Raw genomic sequence first — 23,474 nt, 5'->3', positions numbered from 1 at the left:
TTCTGAAACTTACTTGACTTTCAATTCTCAGTCCTTACAACGTAACCTTTCATGGGTTAGCAGTGGGGTATGAAGGTGTAGCAGACAAAAATGGGTTTCGTCTCCAAAACACTAAGTTCGGTCCTCACATCACCACTTGTGAGAATTTAGGAAAATACCTTGTCTCTGAACCTCAGTGTCTTCATCTTTAATGGAGAAGTAACCACACCTCAAAGCATTAAGGTCAAGTTAAAATAAGCCAAAGACAACAAGAAGAGTTTGTTAGGGATTAATAAATTCCTTCCCTTTCCCCCACCCATGGACATATAATACGTACGTACTCTACAGTAAACATTCGTTCAACACACTTTGACCCAAAACCACAAGCTCGAGGGACCATGAAGGGCCAACAGAAAGGAACCAGGCATGTTCTTGCCCTTGGGGACCCAGGAGTCAAGTTGGATTGTTATTTATGCAATGGAAGTACCTTATGAATCATGTGTTAAAGGAAGAAAGGAGAAGCACTAAGCCTCTAGGGGAGTTAGAGAAGGCTCTGCAAAGGAGTTAACACGTGGATTCTCTGATCCACATGGAACTGGGCGATGTGGAGGTGCGAGAGGCTGGTGAGTGGGTTGCCTACTCCTGCTTTAATCAGATCAACTTCTGCTTTTATCTGTTTCATATATTGGGATTTCAAGTGAATTTTTTTCATAAAAAAAGACTCTACTCTCATTTTGAAAACTTTGAAAACCCACTGATAAAAGAAGAAAGGAGACTCAGAGAGGATGGCTTGCTTATGTTCACATCACTTTTTAGAGCTCTCACTGTGAGTTCATTAAAGGAAGAACAGAAGGTCTGCACGAGAGAAGGGTAAAGAGAAGAAGGAAGGGTGTACCCAGGAAGACCACCCCCTCAGGCTCCACAGATACCTCAAATTTCGTGTTCCACAAAAAACTCATTCCCAGTGGGAACATATAATAGCATCGTCATGCAAATGTAGCTAGCATCAGAGTCATTCTCAACATTCTCTCTCCCTCCCCTCCCCTCCCCTCAGTTATCTGCTCTTACAGGCTCTGCCTCAGAGATGTCCCTGCCTTAGGTCAGGTCTTGTGATTCCTCTCTTGGATTAATTATAATTGCTTCCCAATTGGTTCCCTTCTAGAAGTCTCTCCACTTGTTGCCTACCTTCTGGCCAAAGCAATCTTCCTGAAAACAAATCTGGTGATTGAAAAACTTCCCATACTCCCCTCCCACTCTTCAGTGGTTATTACCTGTATGGTACCTGCAAACTCAGGGCATACATATATTCAAACTTCTCCTCCCGAGTCAAAGAAACAACAGTTCGGAAGTTTTCTATTGCTTCCGTGGCAATCTGTAACAGAGACTGTCCCGTTACTAAAGGCACCAAGGCCAACAGTGGCAATTAGTTTGAATTCCATATAAGAGATTCATAAAATTAACTTTATTAATAAGTATTATTTACATATTACATATTAAATAATATTTATTATGACTCCTGAGCGTCTTTGCTATAGAAAAGGATACCAAGTGACTTATCAAATCGAGATTTAGGTCTGGAAGGAAGATGGGCTAATTCAAACTCCCCTCTACAGAAAGAGAAACTGAAGCTTCAACAGATGAAGGCCCTTACCTAAAGCCACATGGCTTTACAGTAGCAAAATTAACCTAAGAACTCCGTATTTTATCTCCATTGCAGTGCCCTTTCTTCTATGATGGTCACATTTTAAGTTTATAATTATTATATATATAAAAGTTATTATAATGTCATTAAATTATAATATTATTAAAATACCTATAAAACATAATGTTTATATCTTTCTCTGTATAATTGTCATTTGAGACAACTAAAGAATATTTGGAAAATATTGAAAAGACAGGGAAGGTAATGAAAAGTTACATACTGGTGTATTTTACAGAATAGCTTACATGTTGTTATTTTCTAAACTATACCTGTTTAACAAAATTGGGCTCAAGTTCTATGTTTGGCTCCATAGCCTTCTTTTTTACCTTAACACATAAAGAGACGTTTCAAAGGTCATTAAACATACATTAACAACGGGATGTTTAAAGGGCCACTTACTATCCCAGCCAGCTAAGCAGTCCTTTACTGCTGAACAGAGCTTTCAATTCTTATGAAAAATAATGCTGTGATAAACATCTTCATACATAAACGTTTGTCCATATTGAATTCTTTTCTTTTTTTTTTTTGAATTTTTTTTTGAATTATTTTCTTAGGAGAAGTTCTTAGAAGTTAAATTACTAGGTCAAAGGGAATAAACTACTTTTTAAGGAACACAGCACATATTATCAATTGGTTTTCCAGAAAGTTTCTATCTATATTTTAATTGAATTTAACTTCCAACAAGGCTCTTTGACTAGGACAAATACATCCTTTACCACCTTTTGGAGTCTGGGTAAAAGAGCTATGGAAAATACAAGAAACATCAGTGTACAAAAGGAGATTTCAGCCTGCATCAGCATGAGACCCTGAAATGCCCTTCTATCTTGTTCTCCTCATCTGTAAAATGAGTAGGATGGACAAGAGGGTCTCTGAAGTCCCTCTTAACTCTAATTCCAAGAGAAATAATTTTTAGAATTATAAGTCTAAATTATAAATCAGTAAGAGAAATTATCCTTATTGTTTAACACGTTCTTCTTAACTCTAATTCCAAGAGAAATAATTTTTAGAATTGTAAGTCTAAATTATAAATCAGTAAGAGAAATTATCCTTATTGTTTAACACGTTCTTCCTTTCTCTGGCCTCTACACTGGTCGGAACTGATTCTAATACACACACATTCAATTACATGAGAGTGATTTACAGCACACACACAAAAAATCACAAACCCAAAATCTTACTTATTCTTTACTGAATCCTACACAAATACCTAACTTCAAAGATAATAGTGGATATTTGATATGACATTGTTGGTTTTAAAGACTAATGCAAAAAATATTAGAAGAAAAAAATTAATACCATAATCTTCAAAGCAAAAAGATATTTAAAAAATAAAGTTAAAAATATTATACTCTGACCCAGCAGGCCAAGAAGATTGTACTATGTTTACCATAAGCTACTAACAATACAGGAAAATGTCCAGATTCAATTTATGTCAAAATATTTTATAAAATTCTTTACATATTATAAAAATAGTATATACTCTTTTTAGAAAATGCTAAAAGTACAGAAAGCAAAAAGTTAGAGGAAAAAATTGACCTCCAGTCAAACCCCCAAAGACAATCCTTGTTCAGACCCATGGTAGAAATATTTTCAATTATGAGGCTTCAAACAAAGAGGTTTTTTGCATCAGTAAGAAAATTCAACAAACTATAACAATGTCTGCTGAAAACCAGACTTTACTGTAAATTTCAGTGTAATGATTTTAAGAAGTATTTTCTGCGCACATTCTTCTAAGGCAGGTCTGTTTTGTTTGTGATTGGTTTGTAAATGTCACTGCTTTTTAGAGTGAACAGCCCAATAAAAGAGTTTATGAGTTACAGACCTTGAAAAGTCAGTAAAACAATATAATCACTAAACAACTGTCTTTATCTTGCCACGTGATGAAGCAATTAGGAAAAGGATTAATTAGTACTCTGCATTCTTGCAGCTTCATTTGCTCCAAGACTTTTATTTTTTATTTATTTTTATATATTTTGGGGGGGGGCCTCCAAGACTTTTAAATAGAGATTCAGTAACCACTATCGAGAGAGAGAACTTGTAATTCAAGAACAGGAAATAGCACTGAGTTTTCCTCAGAAACCATCATGTACTAAACAATTTTTTAAGAAAGGAAAAAATACATATATATTTCTAGAAAAAACTCACACTTCTCTTCCTACCCTCAAATAAACTGATTACAGCTTCTATTTCTAAAAAGAAAAAGCATCTATTCTATAAAAATGTTCATTCGTCAATAATAATGTGACAAATCGATGGAACACAGATCACAGGCAAGGTAGAGGTTATCAGCTGGCTCTGACATCACACAATCCTGCTCTGGAATCCTGGGCCTGCTCTGTCCCTCTAAGGGCAAACCAATAGATAGTATGGTCCTGGTCCCCATTTTAGTAGGGAAGACAGACCATTAATCAATAAAGAAATAGGAAAGAAAGAAAGTGCTGAGAAGTATCAGGAATTAATTCAAGTGCCAGGAAAGACATCTCTGAAGAGTAATAATTCTGAGATATGAAGATCAGAGGGAACCAGCTTGGAGTGTTCTAGGAACTGAAAGAAGGCCCATGAGGCCAGAGTTGGGTGGGTGAGGGAAACATTAGTGCAAGACAGGATCAGAGAAGTCATGGGGCTGAGTCATGCAGAGTTTTATAGCCCAGGATTAAAGGGCTGATTTTATTGCAAGTGTGATCAGAAGCCCCTGGAGGATAAGACTGATGACTAATAAGAACCTGCAGTATAAAAAAACAAACAAAACAAAAAAAACAACGCATACTAAACTTTCTTTGGGTTATTTGTATGGAAATATGTTAATATAAATGTTCCAGACATTACATGAAATTTCTAAAAATCTTATATGTTCTGGTATAATGTTATAAGGCATAATTCTAGTTATTACTTGAAAATGTGTATCTCAGAAATAACTAAATTTCCTTCTCAATTGCATTATTATGAACTTACATCAAATCTTTAACCGTGGTCATTTTTAAGTCTTTTGTCATTTACAGACAGTTCTGGGTGTACTCTGATGCTTTCGCAAAAATGTTCCTATAAAAGGGTTTCATCTTCAAGGAATTCAAGGAAAAGACTCTGACAAGTACAGGTTTCTGGTAACTGACTACACTGCTGAACTGAATGAATAAGCATTTTCAGAACTCTACTGGAAAACTGATGAATTCATAAAAGTGCTAACAAAAGATCAACATGAAAAAAATTAATTACACGGGACTGAGTGAACTGATGAGGATGATTATAGTTTTTGTGACTTTCTGTTTGAATAATAATAAAAAAATCCCACAAGGACTCAGAGGCAAAAAATATACAAATCAATTTTCACTGCAAAGTAAAGGAGCTGTTACCGTGGAGGATGACTGCACTGAATGTCAATATTATGACACAGTATGAGAGTGTTTCGTGTTTGGTAATTGCAATCATTGTTGCTTTTGTTGTGGTCATCCATTTACAATGCTTGGTGTCAGTTTATTTATCTCTTGTAAAAATAAAATACAGTGTGTGTGTGTGAAAAAAAAAAAGCCACTGCAGGAGTTAAAGGTTAGCGTGATTTTGTTTGTGTTTGTAAGAGAGGAGTGTGCCTTCTGTAAGAGGAATATAGAAAGCCGACAGATCAGTTAGGCTGCTGTGTGTGACTTCTCTGAACCTTGGGCTTTATTACCTAACAGGGATAATTCAAAAGGGTTATGGAGAGTGTCAAATGAGGTAATGCATGTAGAGCTCTTAGCAGGATGTCTGGTATACAATAAACAGGCAATAAACGGTAACCTGAGAACGGTGATCGGGTGGGAGTTGATTTTTACTATTTCATGGACCGGCTGGTACAGCAGCCTCCACGTTCCCTACCTGCAGTTTCCTCTCTCATGAACCACCAATGGAGCAGGACATTCACCTCACCCGCAACCTTTACCCAGAAAACCTGCCATACTCACATGTATCTATTTCCGTCTGCACCCCTTCCCCTGTCCCCTCTGACAGAACTCCCAGATTCTTAAACCTGACGCACCACTTCGAAGGTGCCAACCTGTGGTTTGCAGGGAATTAACTTCCGATCGGTCATCTTCTTCCTACGAACCACCTAAGACTCTTCTGGGACATTCTGAACATCTCAGTAAACAATGACACTATAAAAGAGTAATGCACTTTCTTTATATACACATTTTTTCCATCTTCTCATCAGAGGAAGAGTCAACACCATAGGGGAGAAACCAACAAAGTACAGGATTAAATGAAGTGACTAGTCACAGGATGGACTCCAGACACCTGGGGGCCAGCACCATCCTGCTGAACCTAAGAACCGGGACTCTGATGGCCTGAAGGGAAACCTCACGTGAGGTCTTTCCCTCACTGACAATCACTGAGAAGCACTAAAGCTGGTCCAGAGGAGTTTCCTGAAGGAATCCCAAAGACACAGGGTAAAATGTCTGAGGAGATGGCAGGGAGGTGGAGGACAAAGTGTGAGTGGTAATAACCAACCTCCAGGACCCCCTCCATCCTCCTATCCGTGAGCTGCCTGGTTCAGAGGCAAAGTACCTCAGACACCTGGGTCACTGGATCTGCCTGGGTCCCTGCCCTGACTCTTGGGAACCTTGAAGGGTCCACTGATAGATGTATCCCTATCCTAGATGGTAGCCCCAGTTTTGGGGGTGCTCTGACCACTCATTTCTACAATGATACAGATCACATGATATCAGATTATGTCCCGCCATCTGCAGACCTCTTCGTTTCTTAACAGAGGCACAACTTGGCAGCACGACTGTCTGGGTTTGAATCCTGGCTCTGAAACTTAAACTCACAAGCTCTAAGGCATTGGTGGCATTACCTGCCTGTGACAGCCTCACCTGAAAAAGGAGCTATTATAGAACCTATCTCACAGGGTCACCCTGAGAAGTAAAGCCATTGCCATATAAGCATTTGTTCAAAACAACTCTGCTCAATACTCTGTAATAACCTAAATGGGAAAAGAACCTGAGAAAGAAAAGATACACGTATATGTATAACTGAATCGCTTTGCGGTACACCTGAAACTGACACAACGTTGTTAATCAACGATACGCCACTGTAAAGTAAAAATTCTTTAAAAAATAAAGGGAGATGCCAAATGCAAATCAACAACAACAACAGACAGACAAGTATACAACACCGCCCCTCAAAAAAAAAGTATTAGGGTAAGGGTAAACAGAAATAACATGAAGGGAGGAGGTGTATGAAAGGGAAAGAATGATAATACTTTAAGCCAGATAGAATAAATACCTTTAAGACTTTCCCATTTTTTTTAATCTCCCCCCCTCATATGTAATTAAATGGGTCTCCTTTCCTCAATAAAGCAATGGATTTCTGCTTGCTCCAGAGAAAGAGGGAGGGAGGAGTGTGAAGATAATCGCCTGAAACTAGAAAAGCCTGACAAAATTAGTTGTCAGTCTGTGGGTCTAAGAATTTGTTTTGCTACTTTTCTTCAGTTTTCAACCGCTGAACAAGCGTCAAATAAGACCGCTCTGAGGAATGGTTATAAAAACATTCCTGGAGCTCAGGAAGTACTTGTAACAGAACGACACTGATTAGAATATTTTACTCTACTTAGGTCAGCAATTATACTCCGTCTGACTCACCTTCCCAGCATCTTCTAGTTCTTTCTTATCTTTCAGTGCTTGTCCAGACAGCATTTTCATTTCAATAACTCCTGCTACTGCAATGATGGGTACAATTGCTAACAGTAAAAGTGTTAACTGCCAGCCATAGATTAAGGATATAACAATGCCTGTCCCAAGATTTGCTATATTCTGGGTAATTACAGCAAGCCTGGAACCTATAGCCTGCAAAACAAACAAAAAAAACACTGTCAGAGAGACACTTTCATATTATCTTTAAAATCCATGCTTATATATATTTTTTTAAGGTTATGATAATTCCGCTTCGTGAAAATCTCATCTCCTCGGTTATGAGATAAAAAGTAAAGGTTTACCTGTAAGTCTATTTGGTTTCTAAAATGCGGATCTCCACAACTCCAGAATAAATACTAACAGTAGATCAATCATTCAGAGTTCAATTACATATTTCTCTCTCATCTGATTTTTTAATACCAAGAAAATTTTCATTGAACGATGACACCGTGATCCTTAATGCAAACTCTGCAAATTAGCAGGATAAAACAGTCTGACAGTTATATTCAACTGGGACTGTTGGAAATTTCCAGTGTTAGATAGATACATAACTACCCATAACTTAAGCCTAGTATTTGTCATCGAGGGTATACAAACACTGGGTTGGCTAAAAAGTTCGTTCAGCTTTAAGTAAAAATAAAAAACATTTTTCATTTTCACGAAGAACTTTATTGAACAATGTATTCACTAACTGAATGAACTTTTTGGCCAACCCAACATCTCTTGGCCTATTTCAGATGCTTATACTGTTTAGAAAAAATACACAGAGCTGGGCTTCCCTGGTGGCGCAGTGGTTGAGAGTCCACCTGCCGATGCAGGGGACGCGGGTTCGTGCCCCGGTCTGGGAAGATCCCACATGCCGCGGAGCAGCTGGGCCCGTGAGCCATGGCCGCTGAGGCTGCGCGTCCGGAGCCTGTGCTCCGCAACGGGAGAGGCCACAGCGGTGACAGGCCCGCATACCACAAAAAAAAAACCAAAAAAACCCCACAGAGCTGAAAGTTATGGAATTTAAATTTAGAATATTAAGCAGGCATCAGAACCTTCAGCTTATATGCCAGAGGGGGCCTGAAGCATGATTTTCAGGAGGATGCAGTTATTTCCAACTCAAAAGCCAGAAGTCAAAACAGAAAGTCAATTCACTCCACTACTCTATACTTCTCTCCTTTACCCTGGAAACACCCCATGCCCTCAGGCCTTTCCGAATTCCCACCCTGGCCCCTGGATCTGCTTTTTTGGAAATGGCCCATGTTTTTTCCACTCCCCAAATGTCCTCTGCCTGAGGGGGGCCAGTCTCAGGGAAAGATTATGATGCAGTACAGTCTAGAATGGTCACTGCCACCTCTGTGACTTTGGACAAATTCTTTCCAACCCCAAAATGAGCAGGTACATTGATTAATAACTAAAGCTTCTGTCAGCTCTGAATTTTTAGGACAGAACTCTCTACAAGCCCCGTGTCTCAATATCGACCCTCTGAAATCATTCAACACCTATGTTGATATAAACACCAAACCAGTATTACGGGGAAATGCTGTTAAAGTAAACTACCAGTAACTCTACACATTAAATTCTATACCAGGGAACTGCACCAGGGCTGAAAGAAACAGCATAAATAACAGAGCGTTTATTTTTATTTGATGCAGTCACTGAGCTTATGATAAAGGGATGCTTAGACAAACCTGGTGTCAAAGAGTAGAGTGGCCTTCAAAGCCAGCTCTCTGTATCTGCACATTTTCAATCTCAGAGTCCAAGATTCCAACCTGGAGTAAGTCTGTGGCACAGGGAGCATCGAGACTGTTCCTGTGCTCAGTATGTACAAGTCCTACTCAGAATTCATTTCCCACAGCACCTGACTGAGAGAAGCATTCAGAACATTCCCCCAAGCTCACGGCAGACGAATTACCCCAATACCTAAGGTTTCACAGATATAAATGTTCACCTGTGGATGGTAGCCAAGGCCACAGAAATAAGTAAAATGTATCATAGATGACAAATTCTTCTTTAGTGTACATGAAAGATGATCTAAAAGACCTAGAACCTTAAGCTGGAGGGAAAGTAAGCCCCTTGGCTCAATGTGATTTAATGCTTCCAGGGACATTGCACTGGTTACCAGTCTTTAAAGACTGACACTCACTGTCCCATCATCTATTCCTCACACAGAGAAGGTGTCTCTAGGACGCTCCACGGGAGAGCATGGATTATTAGTAGTAGCCAAGTCATTTTCATTTTGAAAGTAAGAATGAGAGTAGGTAATACTCCAAAACCAGAGTCCAAGAGTGAAGCAAGGTAAGACAAAACGCTTTAATACCTGAAACCCAGTAAGACTCTCCTCACAGTGGCTTTATCCCACTGTGCTATCACATACTTGTAACACTTGCTCTCCCACTCATTTTTCTCCCCATCTTTCCCTGTTTTCCCCTCTCTGGCTATTTATTTCCTCCTCAAAGCACCATCGTATGGCTTGAAGTCCAATTTTAATATATGTGTGCTTACTGGAGGAAAAAAAAAGCCTATTTCCTGAAACTCCTTTTGAAATTAAGAACATTTAACTTCATCTTTCCCTCAAATACCTTCTCCCAGGGGGGAAAAAAATTTTTTTTAATACATAGCTGCTTTTGACTTCTATATGGCTCTCATTTGCTATTTTCTCAGAATTCTAATCCTTACAGGAAAATTAAATTTAAAAGCCCACAATTTCATAAGCAAAATATTTAAATATATTTTCTTCTGATTTACGGTTAGCAGAATTAAGCTACTTGCTCAAAAATACATCAGAGAAAATGTTTCACTGATGGTGAAATATGAAAAAAATTTAACCTAGATAAGCATCATCACTAACTATATACACAAAGACTTGAGTTCACCCTGTTTTATGTGGCAATGATCTTTGACAGGACTGCTTGGCTTAGATATTTATATACATAAAAATTACACTACTTCCTACTACGATATAGATACACACACACGTGTGTATGTATATATATGTGTGGATATATATGTATAAATGTATATACATAAACACATGTATCCACTATCATAAACAGGTCAGCTGGTCCCATAAAGGGGATTCACCTGTCCTCTCTCAGCCAATTTGTGGTAACAGCTATATTGGGCTTTCCTGGTTCCAATGATGCTCCCCAATCTGATTGCCTCCTCTTCCCTGGTCTCTTTTTTAGCCACTTTTACATTCTGGAGAACAGTTCTGACTCAGAGTGGCTGGCTCATACAAGGTGTGCAGGTGTCATCCGTGCTACTGGGGCCATGAAAGTGGGAGTTGGAGGAAACAAGCGAGAAGCAGACACCTGACCCAGATAGGCAATTAAGCAGAATGGAGTTCCTGGATGTGGCCGAGGGCCTCACGAACAACACCGCAGAGGAGAAGGACTGAGCACTAATTTTACAAACAAAGGAAAGACATGACTTAGAGGAATTATGAAGGCCTGACTGCCAGTGCACAGTGTCCAGACAGCATCTGCTCAGGGTCTGGCTGCAAGGGGCTGAATTAGTGTGTTTCCTCCAGGACGTGTCCCCCTGTGCTAAATGGGATGTGGGACGTGTGTGTCGGTGAAAGCACGTGAGTGCACACGACAAGGTCTATGTGAAAGGGATACTAAAGTTATGGCAGCAAAGTTTAGCTAGGGAATTCATGACTGAGGAAATTTCAGGACACAATTTGTCCCCGGTGATCACCATCCCCAGGAAAGGCTCTCCCAGGGAGCTAGCCGAATGGATTAACCCCAAGCTTGTTGATTCTTATGCTAATTTAAATAAAAAATAAAATAGAGTAATACTTTACGTCCTCCTCCACCTACCAACCCATTTCTCTGCCCCATTTACCAGAAAATCCTGTAATGATTTGTCCAACTGTGTCCTAATCCTCTTTCCATCTTTCTCGTAAACCCAATCCCATCAGGCTTTTGCTCCCATCGCACCCCTGAAACAGTCCTTGTTCAAACCATAAGCACCTCTGGGTGGCTGGCTACAGCATTGTACAATGTTTGCTCGTCTTACAAGCTTATCAGCAGTAGTTGAGATCCTAGACTGCTCCCTCCTTAAAATGCTCTCTTCATGTTGTTCTTGGACACTGCCCTTCTCCCTCACTGGCCACTTATGCTTGCTCTTCTTTGCTGGGTCATCTCATAGCCCTGAGCTCAGGGCCCAGACCTTGCCATCTTCTCTAGCCTCCCACGCTTCCTTGGCTATCTCCTCCTGCCTCATGGCTTTAAAAGCCACCCATGTGCTGAAAAATCTCCAAATGTGTTTCTCCAGACCAGACTTCCTTGCTAACCTCCAGACTTGCAAATCCATCTGCTGTCGGGACATCTCTGCTTGGATGTCTACTGTGGGCATCTCAAACTCAACACGTCCCAGACACAACTCTTTCAACAGGCTTCCCGGTTTCATTAAAAAGCAACTCCATTTCTTCAGTTGTGCAGGCCCAAAATTTTGGAGTCATCTTTAAATCCCTTTTCTCTAATATCTCATACCACATTCAGCCAGCCAACCAATTCCCTTGGCTGTGCCTTCAAACTATACCCAGAATCTGATTTCTTGTTATCACTTTCACTATGAGTCTCCTAGTCTAAAACACTATCTTCCCTTCCCCTGGATGATTGCAATAGACTCCCTGCCTCTCCCTGACCCCTTCAGCCTATTCACACAGCAGCCTTTAAAAATTTCAGATCATGGGGCTTCCCTGGTGGCGCAGTGGTTGAGAGTCCACCTGCCGATGCAGGGGACACGGCTTCGTGCCCCGGTCTGGGAAGATCCCACATGCCGCCGAGTGGCTGGGCCTGTGAACCATGGCCGCTGAGCCTGTGCGTCCGGAGCCTGTGCTCCACAACGGGAGAGGCCACAACAGTGAGAGGCCCGCGTACCGCAAAAAAAAAAAAAACTTTCAGATCATGTCCCTCCTATATTCAAAATCCTACAATGGTTTCTCATATAATTTCAGATATGATGCTGATCTCAACTCTTATATGACTTTCCCTTTCACTCATTTTATTCCAGCCACACTATCCTCCTTGCTGTTTGGGGAACAGTTGTAGAAATAAATGCTCCAACCTCAGGGCCTTTGCACTTGTTGATCCTTCTGTTCAGAATGTGCCACCCTAGACATCTATAGGGCCGGCATCTTTCCCTCCTTCATGCTTCTTGAATATGTTGCCGCATCATCGAGATTGCGGCCTTCCTTCCCTGACAACCAGCAAGCCCCTAACACCATATCCTGCTGCCATTTTCTTCCACAGCTCTTATGACAATCTGACATCCCATAAGGGCTCAGGAAGGCCATGGCTGTTGTCTCTTTTAGGAAGTTCCCAGTTATTTCAGGCAGTGTATGTTCTGTTCTGTTAGATTCTGCACAGCTTGAGCTAAACCTCAATTTCTGTTGATTTGTTTGCTTTAAGTATTAAAGCAACAATGCTCAAGGTTTATATTGAGATTTTATAACTGTATCTGCTTCCACATTCATAACCTAATTTATTTTTACAGAAGCCCCATATATTAGTTATAAGAAATGTAATCATAGTACTCTTACAGAAAGATTAAAAGCTAAAGATTGCTAAGGTTCAAGGGAGGGAAAGACATGGCAGAGATCACATGCTTTTTTCCCCCCAAATTCCACATCATCCTGTAGATTTTTGTCATAAACGGTTGTAGTTAAAGGAGAAGTTGTCACTTTATCCACAAATCAAAATCTGCTGGTTCAATAGTTTCTAATTATATCCCTTAAAGAGATTCACATAGTAGCAGACTTTTAAGTTTTATAGTCTGAGCAAGTTGTTCCTTCTACCCTTGTTTCAATTTTTTCATGCTCTTTGCATTTCTTTCAATCTTTTTCTTTCTTCACATCTTTATTGGAGTATAAATGCTTTACAATGTTGTGTTAGTTCCTGCTGTACAACAAAGTGAATCAGCTATACGTATACATATATCCCCATATCCCCTCCCTCTTGCGTCTTCCTCCCACCCTCCCTATCTCACCCTTCTAGGTGGTCACAAAGCACCGAGCTGATCTCCCTGTGCTATGCGGCTGCTTCCCACTAGCTATCTATTTTACATTTGGCAGTGTACATATGTCCATGCCACTCTCTCACTTCGTCCCGGCTTACCGTTCCCCCTCCCCAACGCCCAGGCCCTCAAGTCCGTTCTCTACGTCTGCGTCTTTATGCCTGCCCTGCCACTAGGTTCATCAGTACCGCTTTTTAAAATTTCATATATATGCGTGAGCATATGGTATTTGATTTTCTCTTTCTGACTTATTTCAAATCTGTATGGCAGACTCTAGGTCCATCCACCTCACTACAAATAACTCAATTTTGTTCCTTTTAATGGCTGAGTAATATTCCATTGTATATATGTGCCACATCTGCTTTATCCATTCATCTGTTCTTTCAACGTTTTTAAGATTTTCTTTGCTCCCCTCTGAACTTTAGTGCCCCTTAACATTCTTACAGCAACTACACACATTCTTTTTTTCAGTAGCTATTATAATTTTCTGGGGATTAGCAAAGCATTAACACAGACTGAACCTTCATGATATGATGATAAATACTTCCTTTTCTAAATAATTATCCTTCCACATGTATTTTGTTAATAGCACGAATAAGATGGCACATAACAAAACAAAGCTTATAAGCTATCTATACACTATACAGTACATGATATTTAAATAGTTAACATTTTTTGCCATAAGGCACTTGATATATAGCATAGGTTAAAGTTTGAACATTTTCTTAATGATGAGAATTAACTGTAGGGAGAAAATTAGTTTCACGCTGAAATTCAAAATGGCCCATTAGGATAATCACAGCAGAAAGGAGGCAGTCAGTACCCCTTGAACTTGAGCAGCATCATTGGCCAGCCTGGTCGTCAAGGCTCCCGTGGTGTTTTTAGGGTCGTCAAACCAGCTCACATCCTGTGACACAGAAAATGATTTCATTATCTTAAAGCCCGATGTTTGAGACCCTCAGCTCAGAGGGCAGTGATGGGGTCAGGTTTATTTATCACTTATCCTCCTACATTAAGCAGTCAGGATTTGATACTGAATAGACAAGAAAGGGACTTAAGGGACAAAGTCATAAATAGACCATTTCATTTGTCAAAGCAACTTTTTGAGTGCCTACTTTGTTCCAAACATAATTTTTAAGTGTTGGATCTATTCAACAGTGAACAAAAAAGACAAAGTCGCTGATTTCATGAAGCCCAGATTCTAGTGATGGAAACCACAGATAAAAATATACCATGCCAGGTGATAATAAATGATAGGAAGAAAAATAGACTGGGGTAGGAAGGAAAAAAAAGTGAGGAAAGGCACTATTTTATAGATTGGGAAGGGGAGAGAGAAGTCCTCTTTCAGGTGACGTTTGAGCAGAGACTTGAATGAAGAGAAGGATGAGAATATCTGAGACAAGGAAGAAAGAGCATGTGCAAAGGCCCCGAGGAAAAGGCATATTTGATCTGTTCACATACAAGCAAGAAAGCTGTAAGGGCTGCCACCAGTCTTTTTTTTTTTTTTTTTTTTTTTTTTTTTGCGGTACGCGGGCCTCTCACTGTTGTGGCCTCTCCCGTTGCGGAGCACAGGCTCCGGATGCGCAGGCTCAGCGGCCATGGCTCACGGGCCCAGCCGCTCCGCGGCATGTGGGATCCTCCCGGACCGGGGCACGAACCCGTGTCCCCTGCATCGGCAGGCGGACTCTCAACCACTGCGCCACCAGGGAAGCCCTGCCACCAGTCTTAAAAGCACCTCTGTGGGAATGCGTAAAGCCAGCTCTTCCTCTGGACAGACTTCTGTCCTCACTGGGCTCTCCCACTCCTCTCATACCCGCATGCAATGAACCAATGGGTATAGAGTAGACTGTGTATGGGAGAGGGGGCGAAACTACAGGAGATGAGGTCTGAGAGGTAGTGGGGACCACATCGTGTGTGACCTTATAGGTAACTGTAAAGATTCCAGATTTGGGGACTTCCCTAGCAGTCCAGTGGTTAGGACTCCACACTTTCACTGCTAAGGGCCCGGATTCAATCCCTGGTCAGGGAACTAAGATCCCATAAGCTGCACGGCACGGACAGTAAAAAAGAAAATAAAGAGTCCAGGGACTTCCCTGGTGGTCCAGTGGTTAAGAATCGGTCTTGCAATGCAGGGGATGCCAGTTCGATCCCTGGTCAGGGAACTGAGATCCCACATGCTGCAGGACAACTAAGCCCGTGCCTCAACTAATGGGCCTGGGTACTCTAGAGCCCGTGCACCGCAACTAATACCTGATACAGCAAATAAATAAATAAACATTAAAAAGAAAAAGAGTTCAGATTTTACCCTGACCAATATGGGTAGCTTTCAGCAGGTATGGGGCAGAGGGATGTGATTTGACTTTTTATCTTAGAAGAATGATTCTGGCTCTCGGGCGATGAACCCACTGGATTGGGATAAGGATGGAGGCAGCGGGACCAGTTAGGAGGCTGTTGTAATATTAAACAAACTAGAGTCGAGGACGACTCCAAGGTCATTAGCCTGCACAATGGGTAGAATGGAGGTGCCGTTTACTGATATGCGGGAGGACCAGGAAAGGAGCAAGCCTTGTGGGGAGGGGAGAGTCAGAAGTTCAATTCTGGAAATATTAGGTATGGAATGCTTAATAGACATTCACACAGAGAAGTCGAATCAACAGATAACTGTGGTTCAGGGCAGAATAAACCAATTGGGTTTAAAAAAAAAATCGACAAAAGAAATCTAGATTAAAATTTAGCATTCAGGGCTTCCCTGGTGGCGCAGTGGTTGAGAGTCCGCCTGCCGATGCAGGGGACGCGGGTTCGTGCCCCGGTCCGGGAAGATCCCACATGCCGCGGAGCGGCTGGGCCCGTGAGCCATGGCCGCTGAGCCTGCGCGTCCGGAGCCTGTGCTCCGCAACGGGAGAGGCCACAACAGTGAGAGGCCCGTGTACCGCAAAATAAATAAATAAATAAAATTTAGCATTCAACATAAAATAGGATTTTCTTTGGAAAATCACTTACACTTTTCAATACAAAAATACTAGAAAGACTGTGAGTTTGAAGTACCAGTTTATGTCTGTTACAAGAATAACTATGGTCCTAAGAAGTTACCTCGACGGGTGATTTGCAATTAAAGCAGTATCTATCATTTTCCCCAAAAATAATGAAGAAAATAACCACGGCATTATAATTTCTTATAGTATGTATCCGTTTGCTTTTAAAAATTGTTCAGTGCTTAAGTGCCTCCCCCACTGAAATGTAACTTCCGTGTACTAGAGACCATTCTGATGTGAAGGCCTTACAATACCTAGTATTATGCCTTGTCAGCAGAAGGCCCTTAATGCATGATGGCTGGACTTAATAATGTATGGAGAGGGCATTACACAAATCAGCAGCTCAGCTTCCAAAGAATAATGGACCTAGGAGTTGGCCTGGGGGCTGTAGGGGCAATGGGGCATTTAGCCCTGGACCAAAGCCTTGAGTCTAAATCGAGTGTCACTTATACATATGGTTTGACCGAAAATCCTAACACAGGGTCCTCGACCAAACAGTGCTCTTTCACTCACTGGATTCAGTCCTGGCTCTGTCAGTCACAAGCTAGCAATCCCCATAAGTATGTCTTCTTTTTAAGTGGCGGGGTAGGAGTAGGAAAGGACTGAAGAACGAAAGACAGCTGGGAAAATGTGAATGTCATCTAGACATCAACACAGCCAAGTGGTGTTCCTCAGCCACGGTTCAAGTACGCCCAGCATATCCGGGGCATCCAGATGGAGCATCATAGTATTAGTGAGTTTAAAATGGAAAGTTACAAAGTCACAGACAAAATCTGCATGATTGTTAAAGAAACTTTCCCCTTTGAACTGGGCTGCTCTGGGTTACATGTCCAGAATCCCCTTCCCCCTTTCCCCAGAAAAACATTCACATCTGTCTGTCCTTAGGGTTCTGAAGGTGTTACGTGTGAGAGACATTCCATTAAATCATTATCAGCTAGCAACACTGCGGCTGGAATTAATCTACCAGTCCAGCCCCAGCGAAGAAACTGAGCAGCAGGGAATGGGCCATGGGGATGACTTCTGATCTGTGGAAAGAAAGGGTACAGGAGGCATTTCCTGGTGGGAAGAAACACAAGTATCCTGGGTTTCCCAGGGGAAAGACGGAAAGAAAGAGAGGAAAGGGATGAGAAGCATGGAAGATCGCTTCCACCTACTCTGCCTACAGCTGCTGAGACATAGGCTGGAGGTGAATCTGCCCTGGAGACTCCCATTTGTCTCGTGGGCACCCCCGTCCTTGCGCCCACCCAGAGGAGACCTCCCAGGGCAGGGCTCTGAGCCTGACCCGGTGGGCGGTTCAGCAGCATCTCTGATATGCGATTGAGGGAAGATCAATACAGGAGCTCTGAGTAACCGGACGGCGCCCCACTGCTTCCCCGCAACACGGCACAGCGGGGCGTTTTGCATATCCCAGGCACAGCCCTCAACAGACATACCTGTCTCAGCATGGATCTGAAAACCATGTATCGGAGCCGCTTGGTGAGGATCTCTCCGGCCTTGCCAAACGTGTAGCCCTGTGAAGAGTAACATGCCCCGAGGGAAAAGACTTGTCAGAGACCCAGCCGCTGATGACACAGCAGGAGGGGGACTAGGTGTCACTGCTAAAGCAGGACACCAGACAAAGTCAGAAAGCCCGATTTCAAGGCGTGGCTCTCTTTCGGTGACAGTGTACTACGGCGCGGGCAGCCGCACTGCTGGCAGAGCCGGGATCGACACTGCCGCTTCCCAGGTGGGCCCGTCGGGGATTTATTAGGACGTGGTTTCTCTGTCCCCCGTTCCCCCTCCCGCTTATTTCTCCCCGTGAAACAGGGTCTGTCACTCAGGAAGCTGGGGAGTTGTTCCCAAGGCAGAAGGCACTCTAAACCGGGGGTTTATATTACGTATCATCCAAACCAGAACATTTTTGAGCGTGAGAAGGGGGGATGTATCATAAGTACACCAGGACCCGAGGTGCAACCTGGGAAAACAAGAATATACAGCCACCCCGGCCATAAAAGATACAGACAACAAAGATATCAAATTCTTAGTTTCCAAGTTAAAAAAAAAAGCCAAAGTCTAGCAGCAAAATAGTTGGAAAGACTTACGGAGAGAGAATTTTCTGCACTGCCCTTCCCCTTTCCCCAAGGATATAATCTGTGTCTGGGAGGAAAGAAGAGAGTTTGGGGAAAGAAGAAAGTAAGATGTGATTGTATGGCCATGCTGGGCCCTGTCTGGGGAGGAACGAGGACAGACCCTCATCCCAGTGAGTTTGGCGATACAGGACCAGAAGGAAGCATTGCTCCCCTTTCTACCTGGAGCGCTGGGGAATGGCAGTTTACGGATGAGGCTTGCCACACAATGGCCTGCAGAAAGCTGAGCGGAAATGGCTGGATGATGTATCAGAAGAGGAGAAGCCCTAATAACAGCCTAGTGTGTTGGACGTTACGGAGAGCAAGGGAAGAAACACGTGCAAAGAACACTCTTCCACGTGCTCCTGACCAAGGAAGACAGGTTGGACCATGTAACAGAGGGCCACCAGCCCCTCGGGTCACCAACGTGAGGCAGGGGGGCAGGGGAGGTGCACAGACCACCACCCTCTGCCCAGTGCTGTAATGCTGCCTAACCCTTCTGCGAAAATAGACACCAATCCAGGGAGAAGGGGGAGAGGGAGAAACCCTGGATTAACTGAGTTGAGGCCTGAAGTTATCAAAATGATTAACTTTACTTGGAAATGACCAGATGAAGGTTTCTGCTATCAGACTGAATGAAATCTGAACTATCTTGCCCACTACAGGAATGTTACTGTTGCTATCTTGTTGAGAACTTTCATTAAGTACTTCACAAACATTGTAAGTCCTCAGGACAAACCTATAACCACCACTTTACAGAAGAAATGGAGGTTTAGAGAGGCTGGTAAATTGCCGGAGGCTACAGTTCTAAGGTGGCAGAGTTGGAATCTGAATCTTCGTCTAAAAGAATCTTAACCAGAATGAGAACCCAGAGCCTGGGATTTAACCCCACAGTCAGCTCCTTCCTTGTATTTCTAAATGAGGAGTTGGCATTCTAACATCACCATTAGGCACTGTGCCACCTCTGCACTTCTGAGGTCCTGGGATTCAGAGCCTTTGTTTTCACCTTGGTTTGCCAAGCAAACCAGGCTCCAGTTTCTCTCAGCATCATTATGTTACAAAGGTACCACTTTAACTGCCTTTGCTTCACCAATTCATATCTCCAGCTCAAAGCCTACCTCCCTCCAAATTTCTTAACCAATTGCACCCTCAGCAATCTCTACCTTCTCCCAACGCCTATGGCATTAATAGTTGGTAAGGCAATCTCACATACAATTAGAGTATCACATTTATTCTAGTATGATCAAATTCCCCAAAGAGACTTCAAGTACTCAGTAACAAGAGTCCAGAGCTTTGGACCTCCTATCATGTCCAGAAAAGTGTTCTGTCTGTTCAAAATATGAATACATGCTTATACCATGTAAAATAAAGAGACCTATTGAGAGTTCTATCTTAAAAAATTACATGTGACTAATCATTCATTCATTTAATAAGGGATTGTGTTTACAACGGCCTCACACAGACCTAGGAACTTAGTCTTATCATCTCTTTTAATCATCAAGCATCAGCTACCATTATCCCCATTTTACAGATGAGGAAACTGAGGCTTACACAGTTTAAGTTACTTCCTTGCCCAAGGACACAAAATTAGCAACTGGAGTAACTCATACTCGACCCTAGCCTAACACCAAAGCCCACACTGTCTTACCATGCTGAGCTTTTTAGAGCACTTAATTCCTTGCAATTTCATCTCAGTCAAATGATTTGCAACTTGTAAAATCTGAGTCTTTACAAATGTTTCCTACAGTTTTTGTTTGAAGACTGACATTTTTCCATCATTAAAAGTGTTCCTTCTCCTTTAGCAAAAGATAAATGATAAACTCTTCAAACATTTTTAAAATCAGTGTAACTGGCTTATGGGGTTCTGGGTTTTGTTGTTGCTTTTAGAACACTGGAAGACATTTCTCTAAGTATTTAAACTGACTGGCAGTACTTATATCCAAACATATGTCCAAGGCTCCCCTAAATCCCATTTTTTAGAGCCTAGTGTCAGCAACAAATTGGTACTTGCCATCTTCCTCTACAAGGATTAAATCATGTGCTGCTGCAGCTGCTGACTTTCAACACCCCCTGAAAGGAGTTCAGGGTGGAGAGCAGAAAGGAGGCACTCTGTGTTCTGGTAAAAACTGGCAGAACAGGTCTTCAGATAGATATTTTCAGGAGCCAATTTTATGAGCCCAATTCCTGTATCTCCTCATATCTAGAAAACCACTAAAATCCTTCATGGTGACAACTGCTCCTCGTGACTAACAGAAACCTGCAAAAAATATGTGCTTGATTGCAATGTACTCCCCCTTCACCAAAATCATATATATACTGCCCTTCCCCTCTCCCTCCTAGGAGCAGTTTCTCCAAGCTATCTGAGATGCTGTCTCCCTGGCTGCAGTCCTCATCTTGCCCCAAATAAAACTTAACACATGGGACTTCCGTGGTGGTGCAGTGGTTAAGAATCTGCCTGCCAATGCAGGGGACACGGGTTCGAGCCCTGGTCCAGGAAGATACCACGGAGCAACTAAGCCTGTGTGCCACAACTACTGAGCCTGCACTCTAGAGCCCGCGAGCCACAACTACTGAAGCCCGCACACCTAGAGCCCGTGCTCCACAACAAGAGAAGCCACCACAATGAGAAGCCCTCGCACCGCAACGACGAGTAGCCCCTGCTCGACGCAACTAGAGAAAGCCCGCGCGCAGCAACAATGACCCAACGCAGCCAAAAAAACTTAACTCGCGACTCTCACACTGTGCATTTTTTTAAGTCAACATTAGCTTTCATTTCCAGTCACCAGCTTAGATCAAATACTCTCTGCTCCCTCTGACTTCATTAACATTTCCAGTTGGGGGAGGAGAAGGTGGGAAGGAAGTAAGCAAGGGAGCCAGAGGAAGCAAAACATCTTTGTTTTAAAAATGTCAAAGCAAGTGGCTGCTAACAGCCCAGCAACTAGAGGAGCAATTCTGCTAAAAGGCAAGTTATTACACAGATGTTTAATAAATTCCCCCAGTTGAACAATGGTACATTTCTCAAAGTGAAAATGTAGACACTTACCTGAAGGAAAAACGTAATAAAAGAAATAATTCCAAGGATTAGAAACAAGAGTGAAAACAAGTTACTATTCTGTCGTTTGGTTTCAGGATCGTCATCTCTGGTAAAAACCTGTCAAGAAAATATTTAAAGGGTTTTCAGTACCACTGAAGAAATCATTCAAAGTCTGACCCATTTTGCATCTAGCAGAGTATTCGGGGCCAAGGGAGCCTTAGTATGTGGAGGTCAGGGTGGCTTCCCTAAAGGGGGACATATTCTGCCTTCCCTGGGGACCAAGAGTGGTCCTGTCATTCATCAGTCTATCCAGCTCTTTTTCTGCTCATACTACTTCTTGGAGTAAGAGTGCCACAAGGGGGCGCCACACCCACCACAGCAGAATTGGGAACAAATACTCTGCTTCCTTTGACAGGAAACTACACTGTGTGTCGATCTATTGTTTTACAAGTTGGACATTTCGAACTGTCCCAAGGTGTCTGGAGACACATCTGCTGATGTGGTTTCGGTGAACCCAGGAAAGGTGCTCATTCATTCAGCCCAGGCCTCTCCAAAGAAAGGCGGTTCCTTGAGCCAGCCTCTGTAGGATGGCCAGTTAGATAGCCAGTGGGCAACTGCAGCCAGCTGACCTAGAACCACATGTGGAGACCTCGGTTAGAAGAGCTTACAGGATGCCCTGGGCTTCAAGAACAGAGAATAACCATGCCACAGGGAAAGAAAATCACCTCCCTTCACAGTGGGCCAAAATCCGTCTTGTGAGAGCCATATTCCTAAGCCAACCCAGACAGCTTTATCCCTTATAAAAGAAAAAAAAAAAAAGCTTTTTGGAAGAAGTTAAATTAATTTTTCTTGATTAGTCATTCCAACAAAAATAAAACCTGGGCTCCCCTGGTGGCGCAGTAGTTGAGAGTCCGCCTGCCGATGCAGGGGACGCGAGTTCGTGCCCCGGTCCGGGAAGATCCCACATGCCGCGGAGCGGCTGGGCCCGTGAGCCATGGCCGCTGAGCCTGTGCGTCCGGAGCCTGTGCTCCGCAACGGGAGAGGCCACAACAGTGAGAGGCCCGCAGAGCGCAAAAGAAAAAAAAAAAAAAAAAGACCTAACAATCAGTGAGCTCTTACTCTGTGCCAGGCGTTATTCTAAACAAACTCATATATACTATCCTTTACCCTCACAACCACCTCCTGAGGTTTGTTATCATCACCATTTTACATAGACGGAAACTGAAGCACAGAGAAGTTAATTAACTTGTTCAAGGTAACACAGCCACCAAGTGATGACCCAAGGCTATACCCCCAAGCAATCTAACTCAGAGCCCACAATCCTAAATTCTGTGTTACAAACCTTCAATGAGGCAGAAAGCTTGTTCCCTACCCAATATCTAGGAGTTAATATGTCTGCCTTGGACCACCTGTTTCCAGGTCTGTTGTTACACGAGGAATGAGGAAAACCTAAAATTTGTAAGTTTTTGTTATACACAGCCAAACCTATTCCTAACTAATCCAATTCCTTTTCTTTCCCTGATGATGCCACTGTCTACCTCTGTGCCTGCAAGATAAATGTTAGAACAGGGACTGGCCCCAGCCAATCTATGGTGGCTATGGAACACAACCATGTTTCTTTGCTTCTGAATGGTTACTTGTGCACTACAATGACAAGGTTGAGCATCTGCAACGCAGACCATCTGGCCTGCACAGCCTAAAATATCTACTCTCTTAGCGTTTACAGACAAAGTTTGCTAACCCCTGGCCTAGAACATATGCTCCATGGAATCAGACACTTCCTCCCTTTCCTGGTACTTTTTCAGCACGCAGAACAGTACGTGGCACAAAGCAGACAATGAAGATATTCCTTGAAGGACTACATCAAACATGTGAACGCCAACCGGAAATAAGTTAGCCAGGCATAGGTGGACCGGCATATTTATGTATCTTTTAATATAATCAAAAGTT

General features: G+C 42.5%; 1 protein-coding gene across 4 annotated transcripts in view; it reads right to left on the bottom strand.

Moving 5' to 3' along the window:
• Positions 1-23,474, bottom strand: part of ABCB1 (ATP binding cassette subfamily B member 1) — a 106,427-nt gene that overhangs the window by 16,486 nt on the left and 66,467 nt on the right. For 2 of the 4 annotated variants that reach the window (XM_060157179.1, XM_060157180.1), the window contains 5 exons: positions 21,534-21,641; positions 17,819-17,896; positions 14,177-14,260; positions 7,294-7,497; positions 1,251-1,351 (listed from right to left, as the gene is read on the bottom strand). In XM_060157179.1, the coding sequence (XP_060013162.1) occupies positions 1,251-1,351; positions 7,294-7,497; positions 14,177-14,260; positions 17,819-17,896; positions 21,534-21,641 (575 nt within the window). Of the gene's footprint in view, positions 1-1,250; positions 1,352-5,708; positions 5,809-7,293; positions 7,498-14,176; positions 14,261-17,818; positions 17,897-21,533; positions 21,642-23,474 lie in introns of those variants that run through there. The other 2 variants (XM_060157181.1, XM_060157183.1) reach the window with 2 other exon arrangements.

This window comes from Lagenorhynchus albirostris, chromosome 8 (genome assembly GCF_949774975.1).
Source record: "Lagenorhynchus albirostris chromosome 8, mLagAlb1.1, whole genome shotgun sequence".
In the NCBI taxonomy this organism is placed as follows: Eukaryota; Metazoa; Chordata; class Mammalia; order Artiodactyla; family Delphinidae; genus Lagenorhynchus; species Lagenorhynchus albirostris.
The sequence above is the reverse complement of the archived record's forward strand: the minus strand, read 5'-3'. Positions and strand labels throughout refer to the sequence as shown.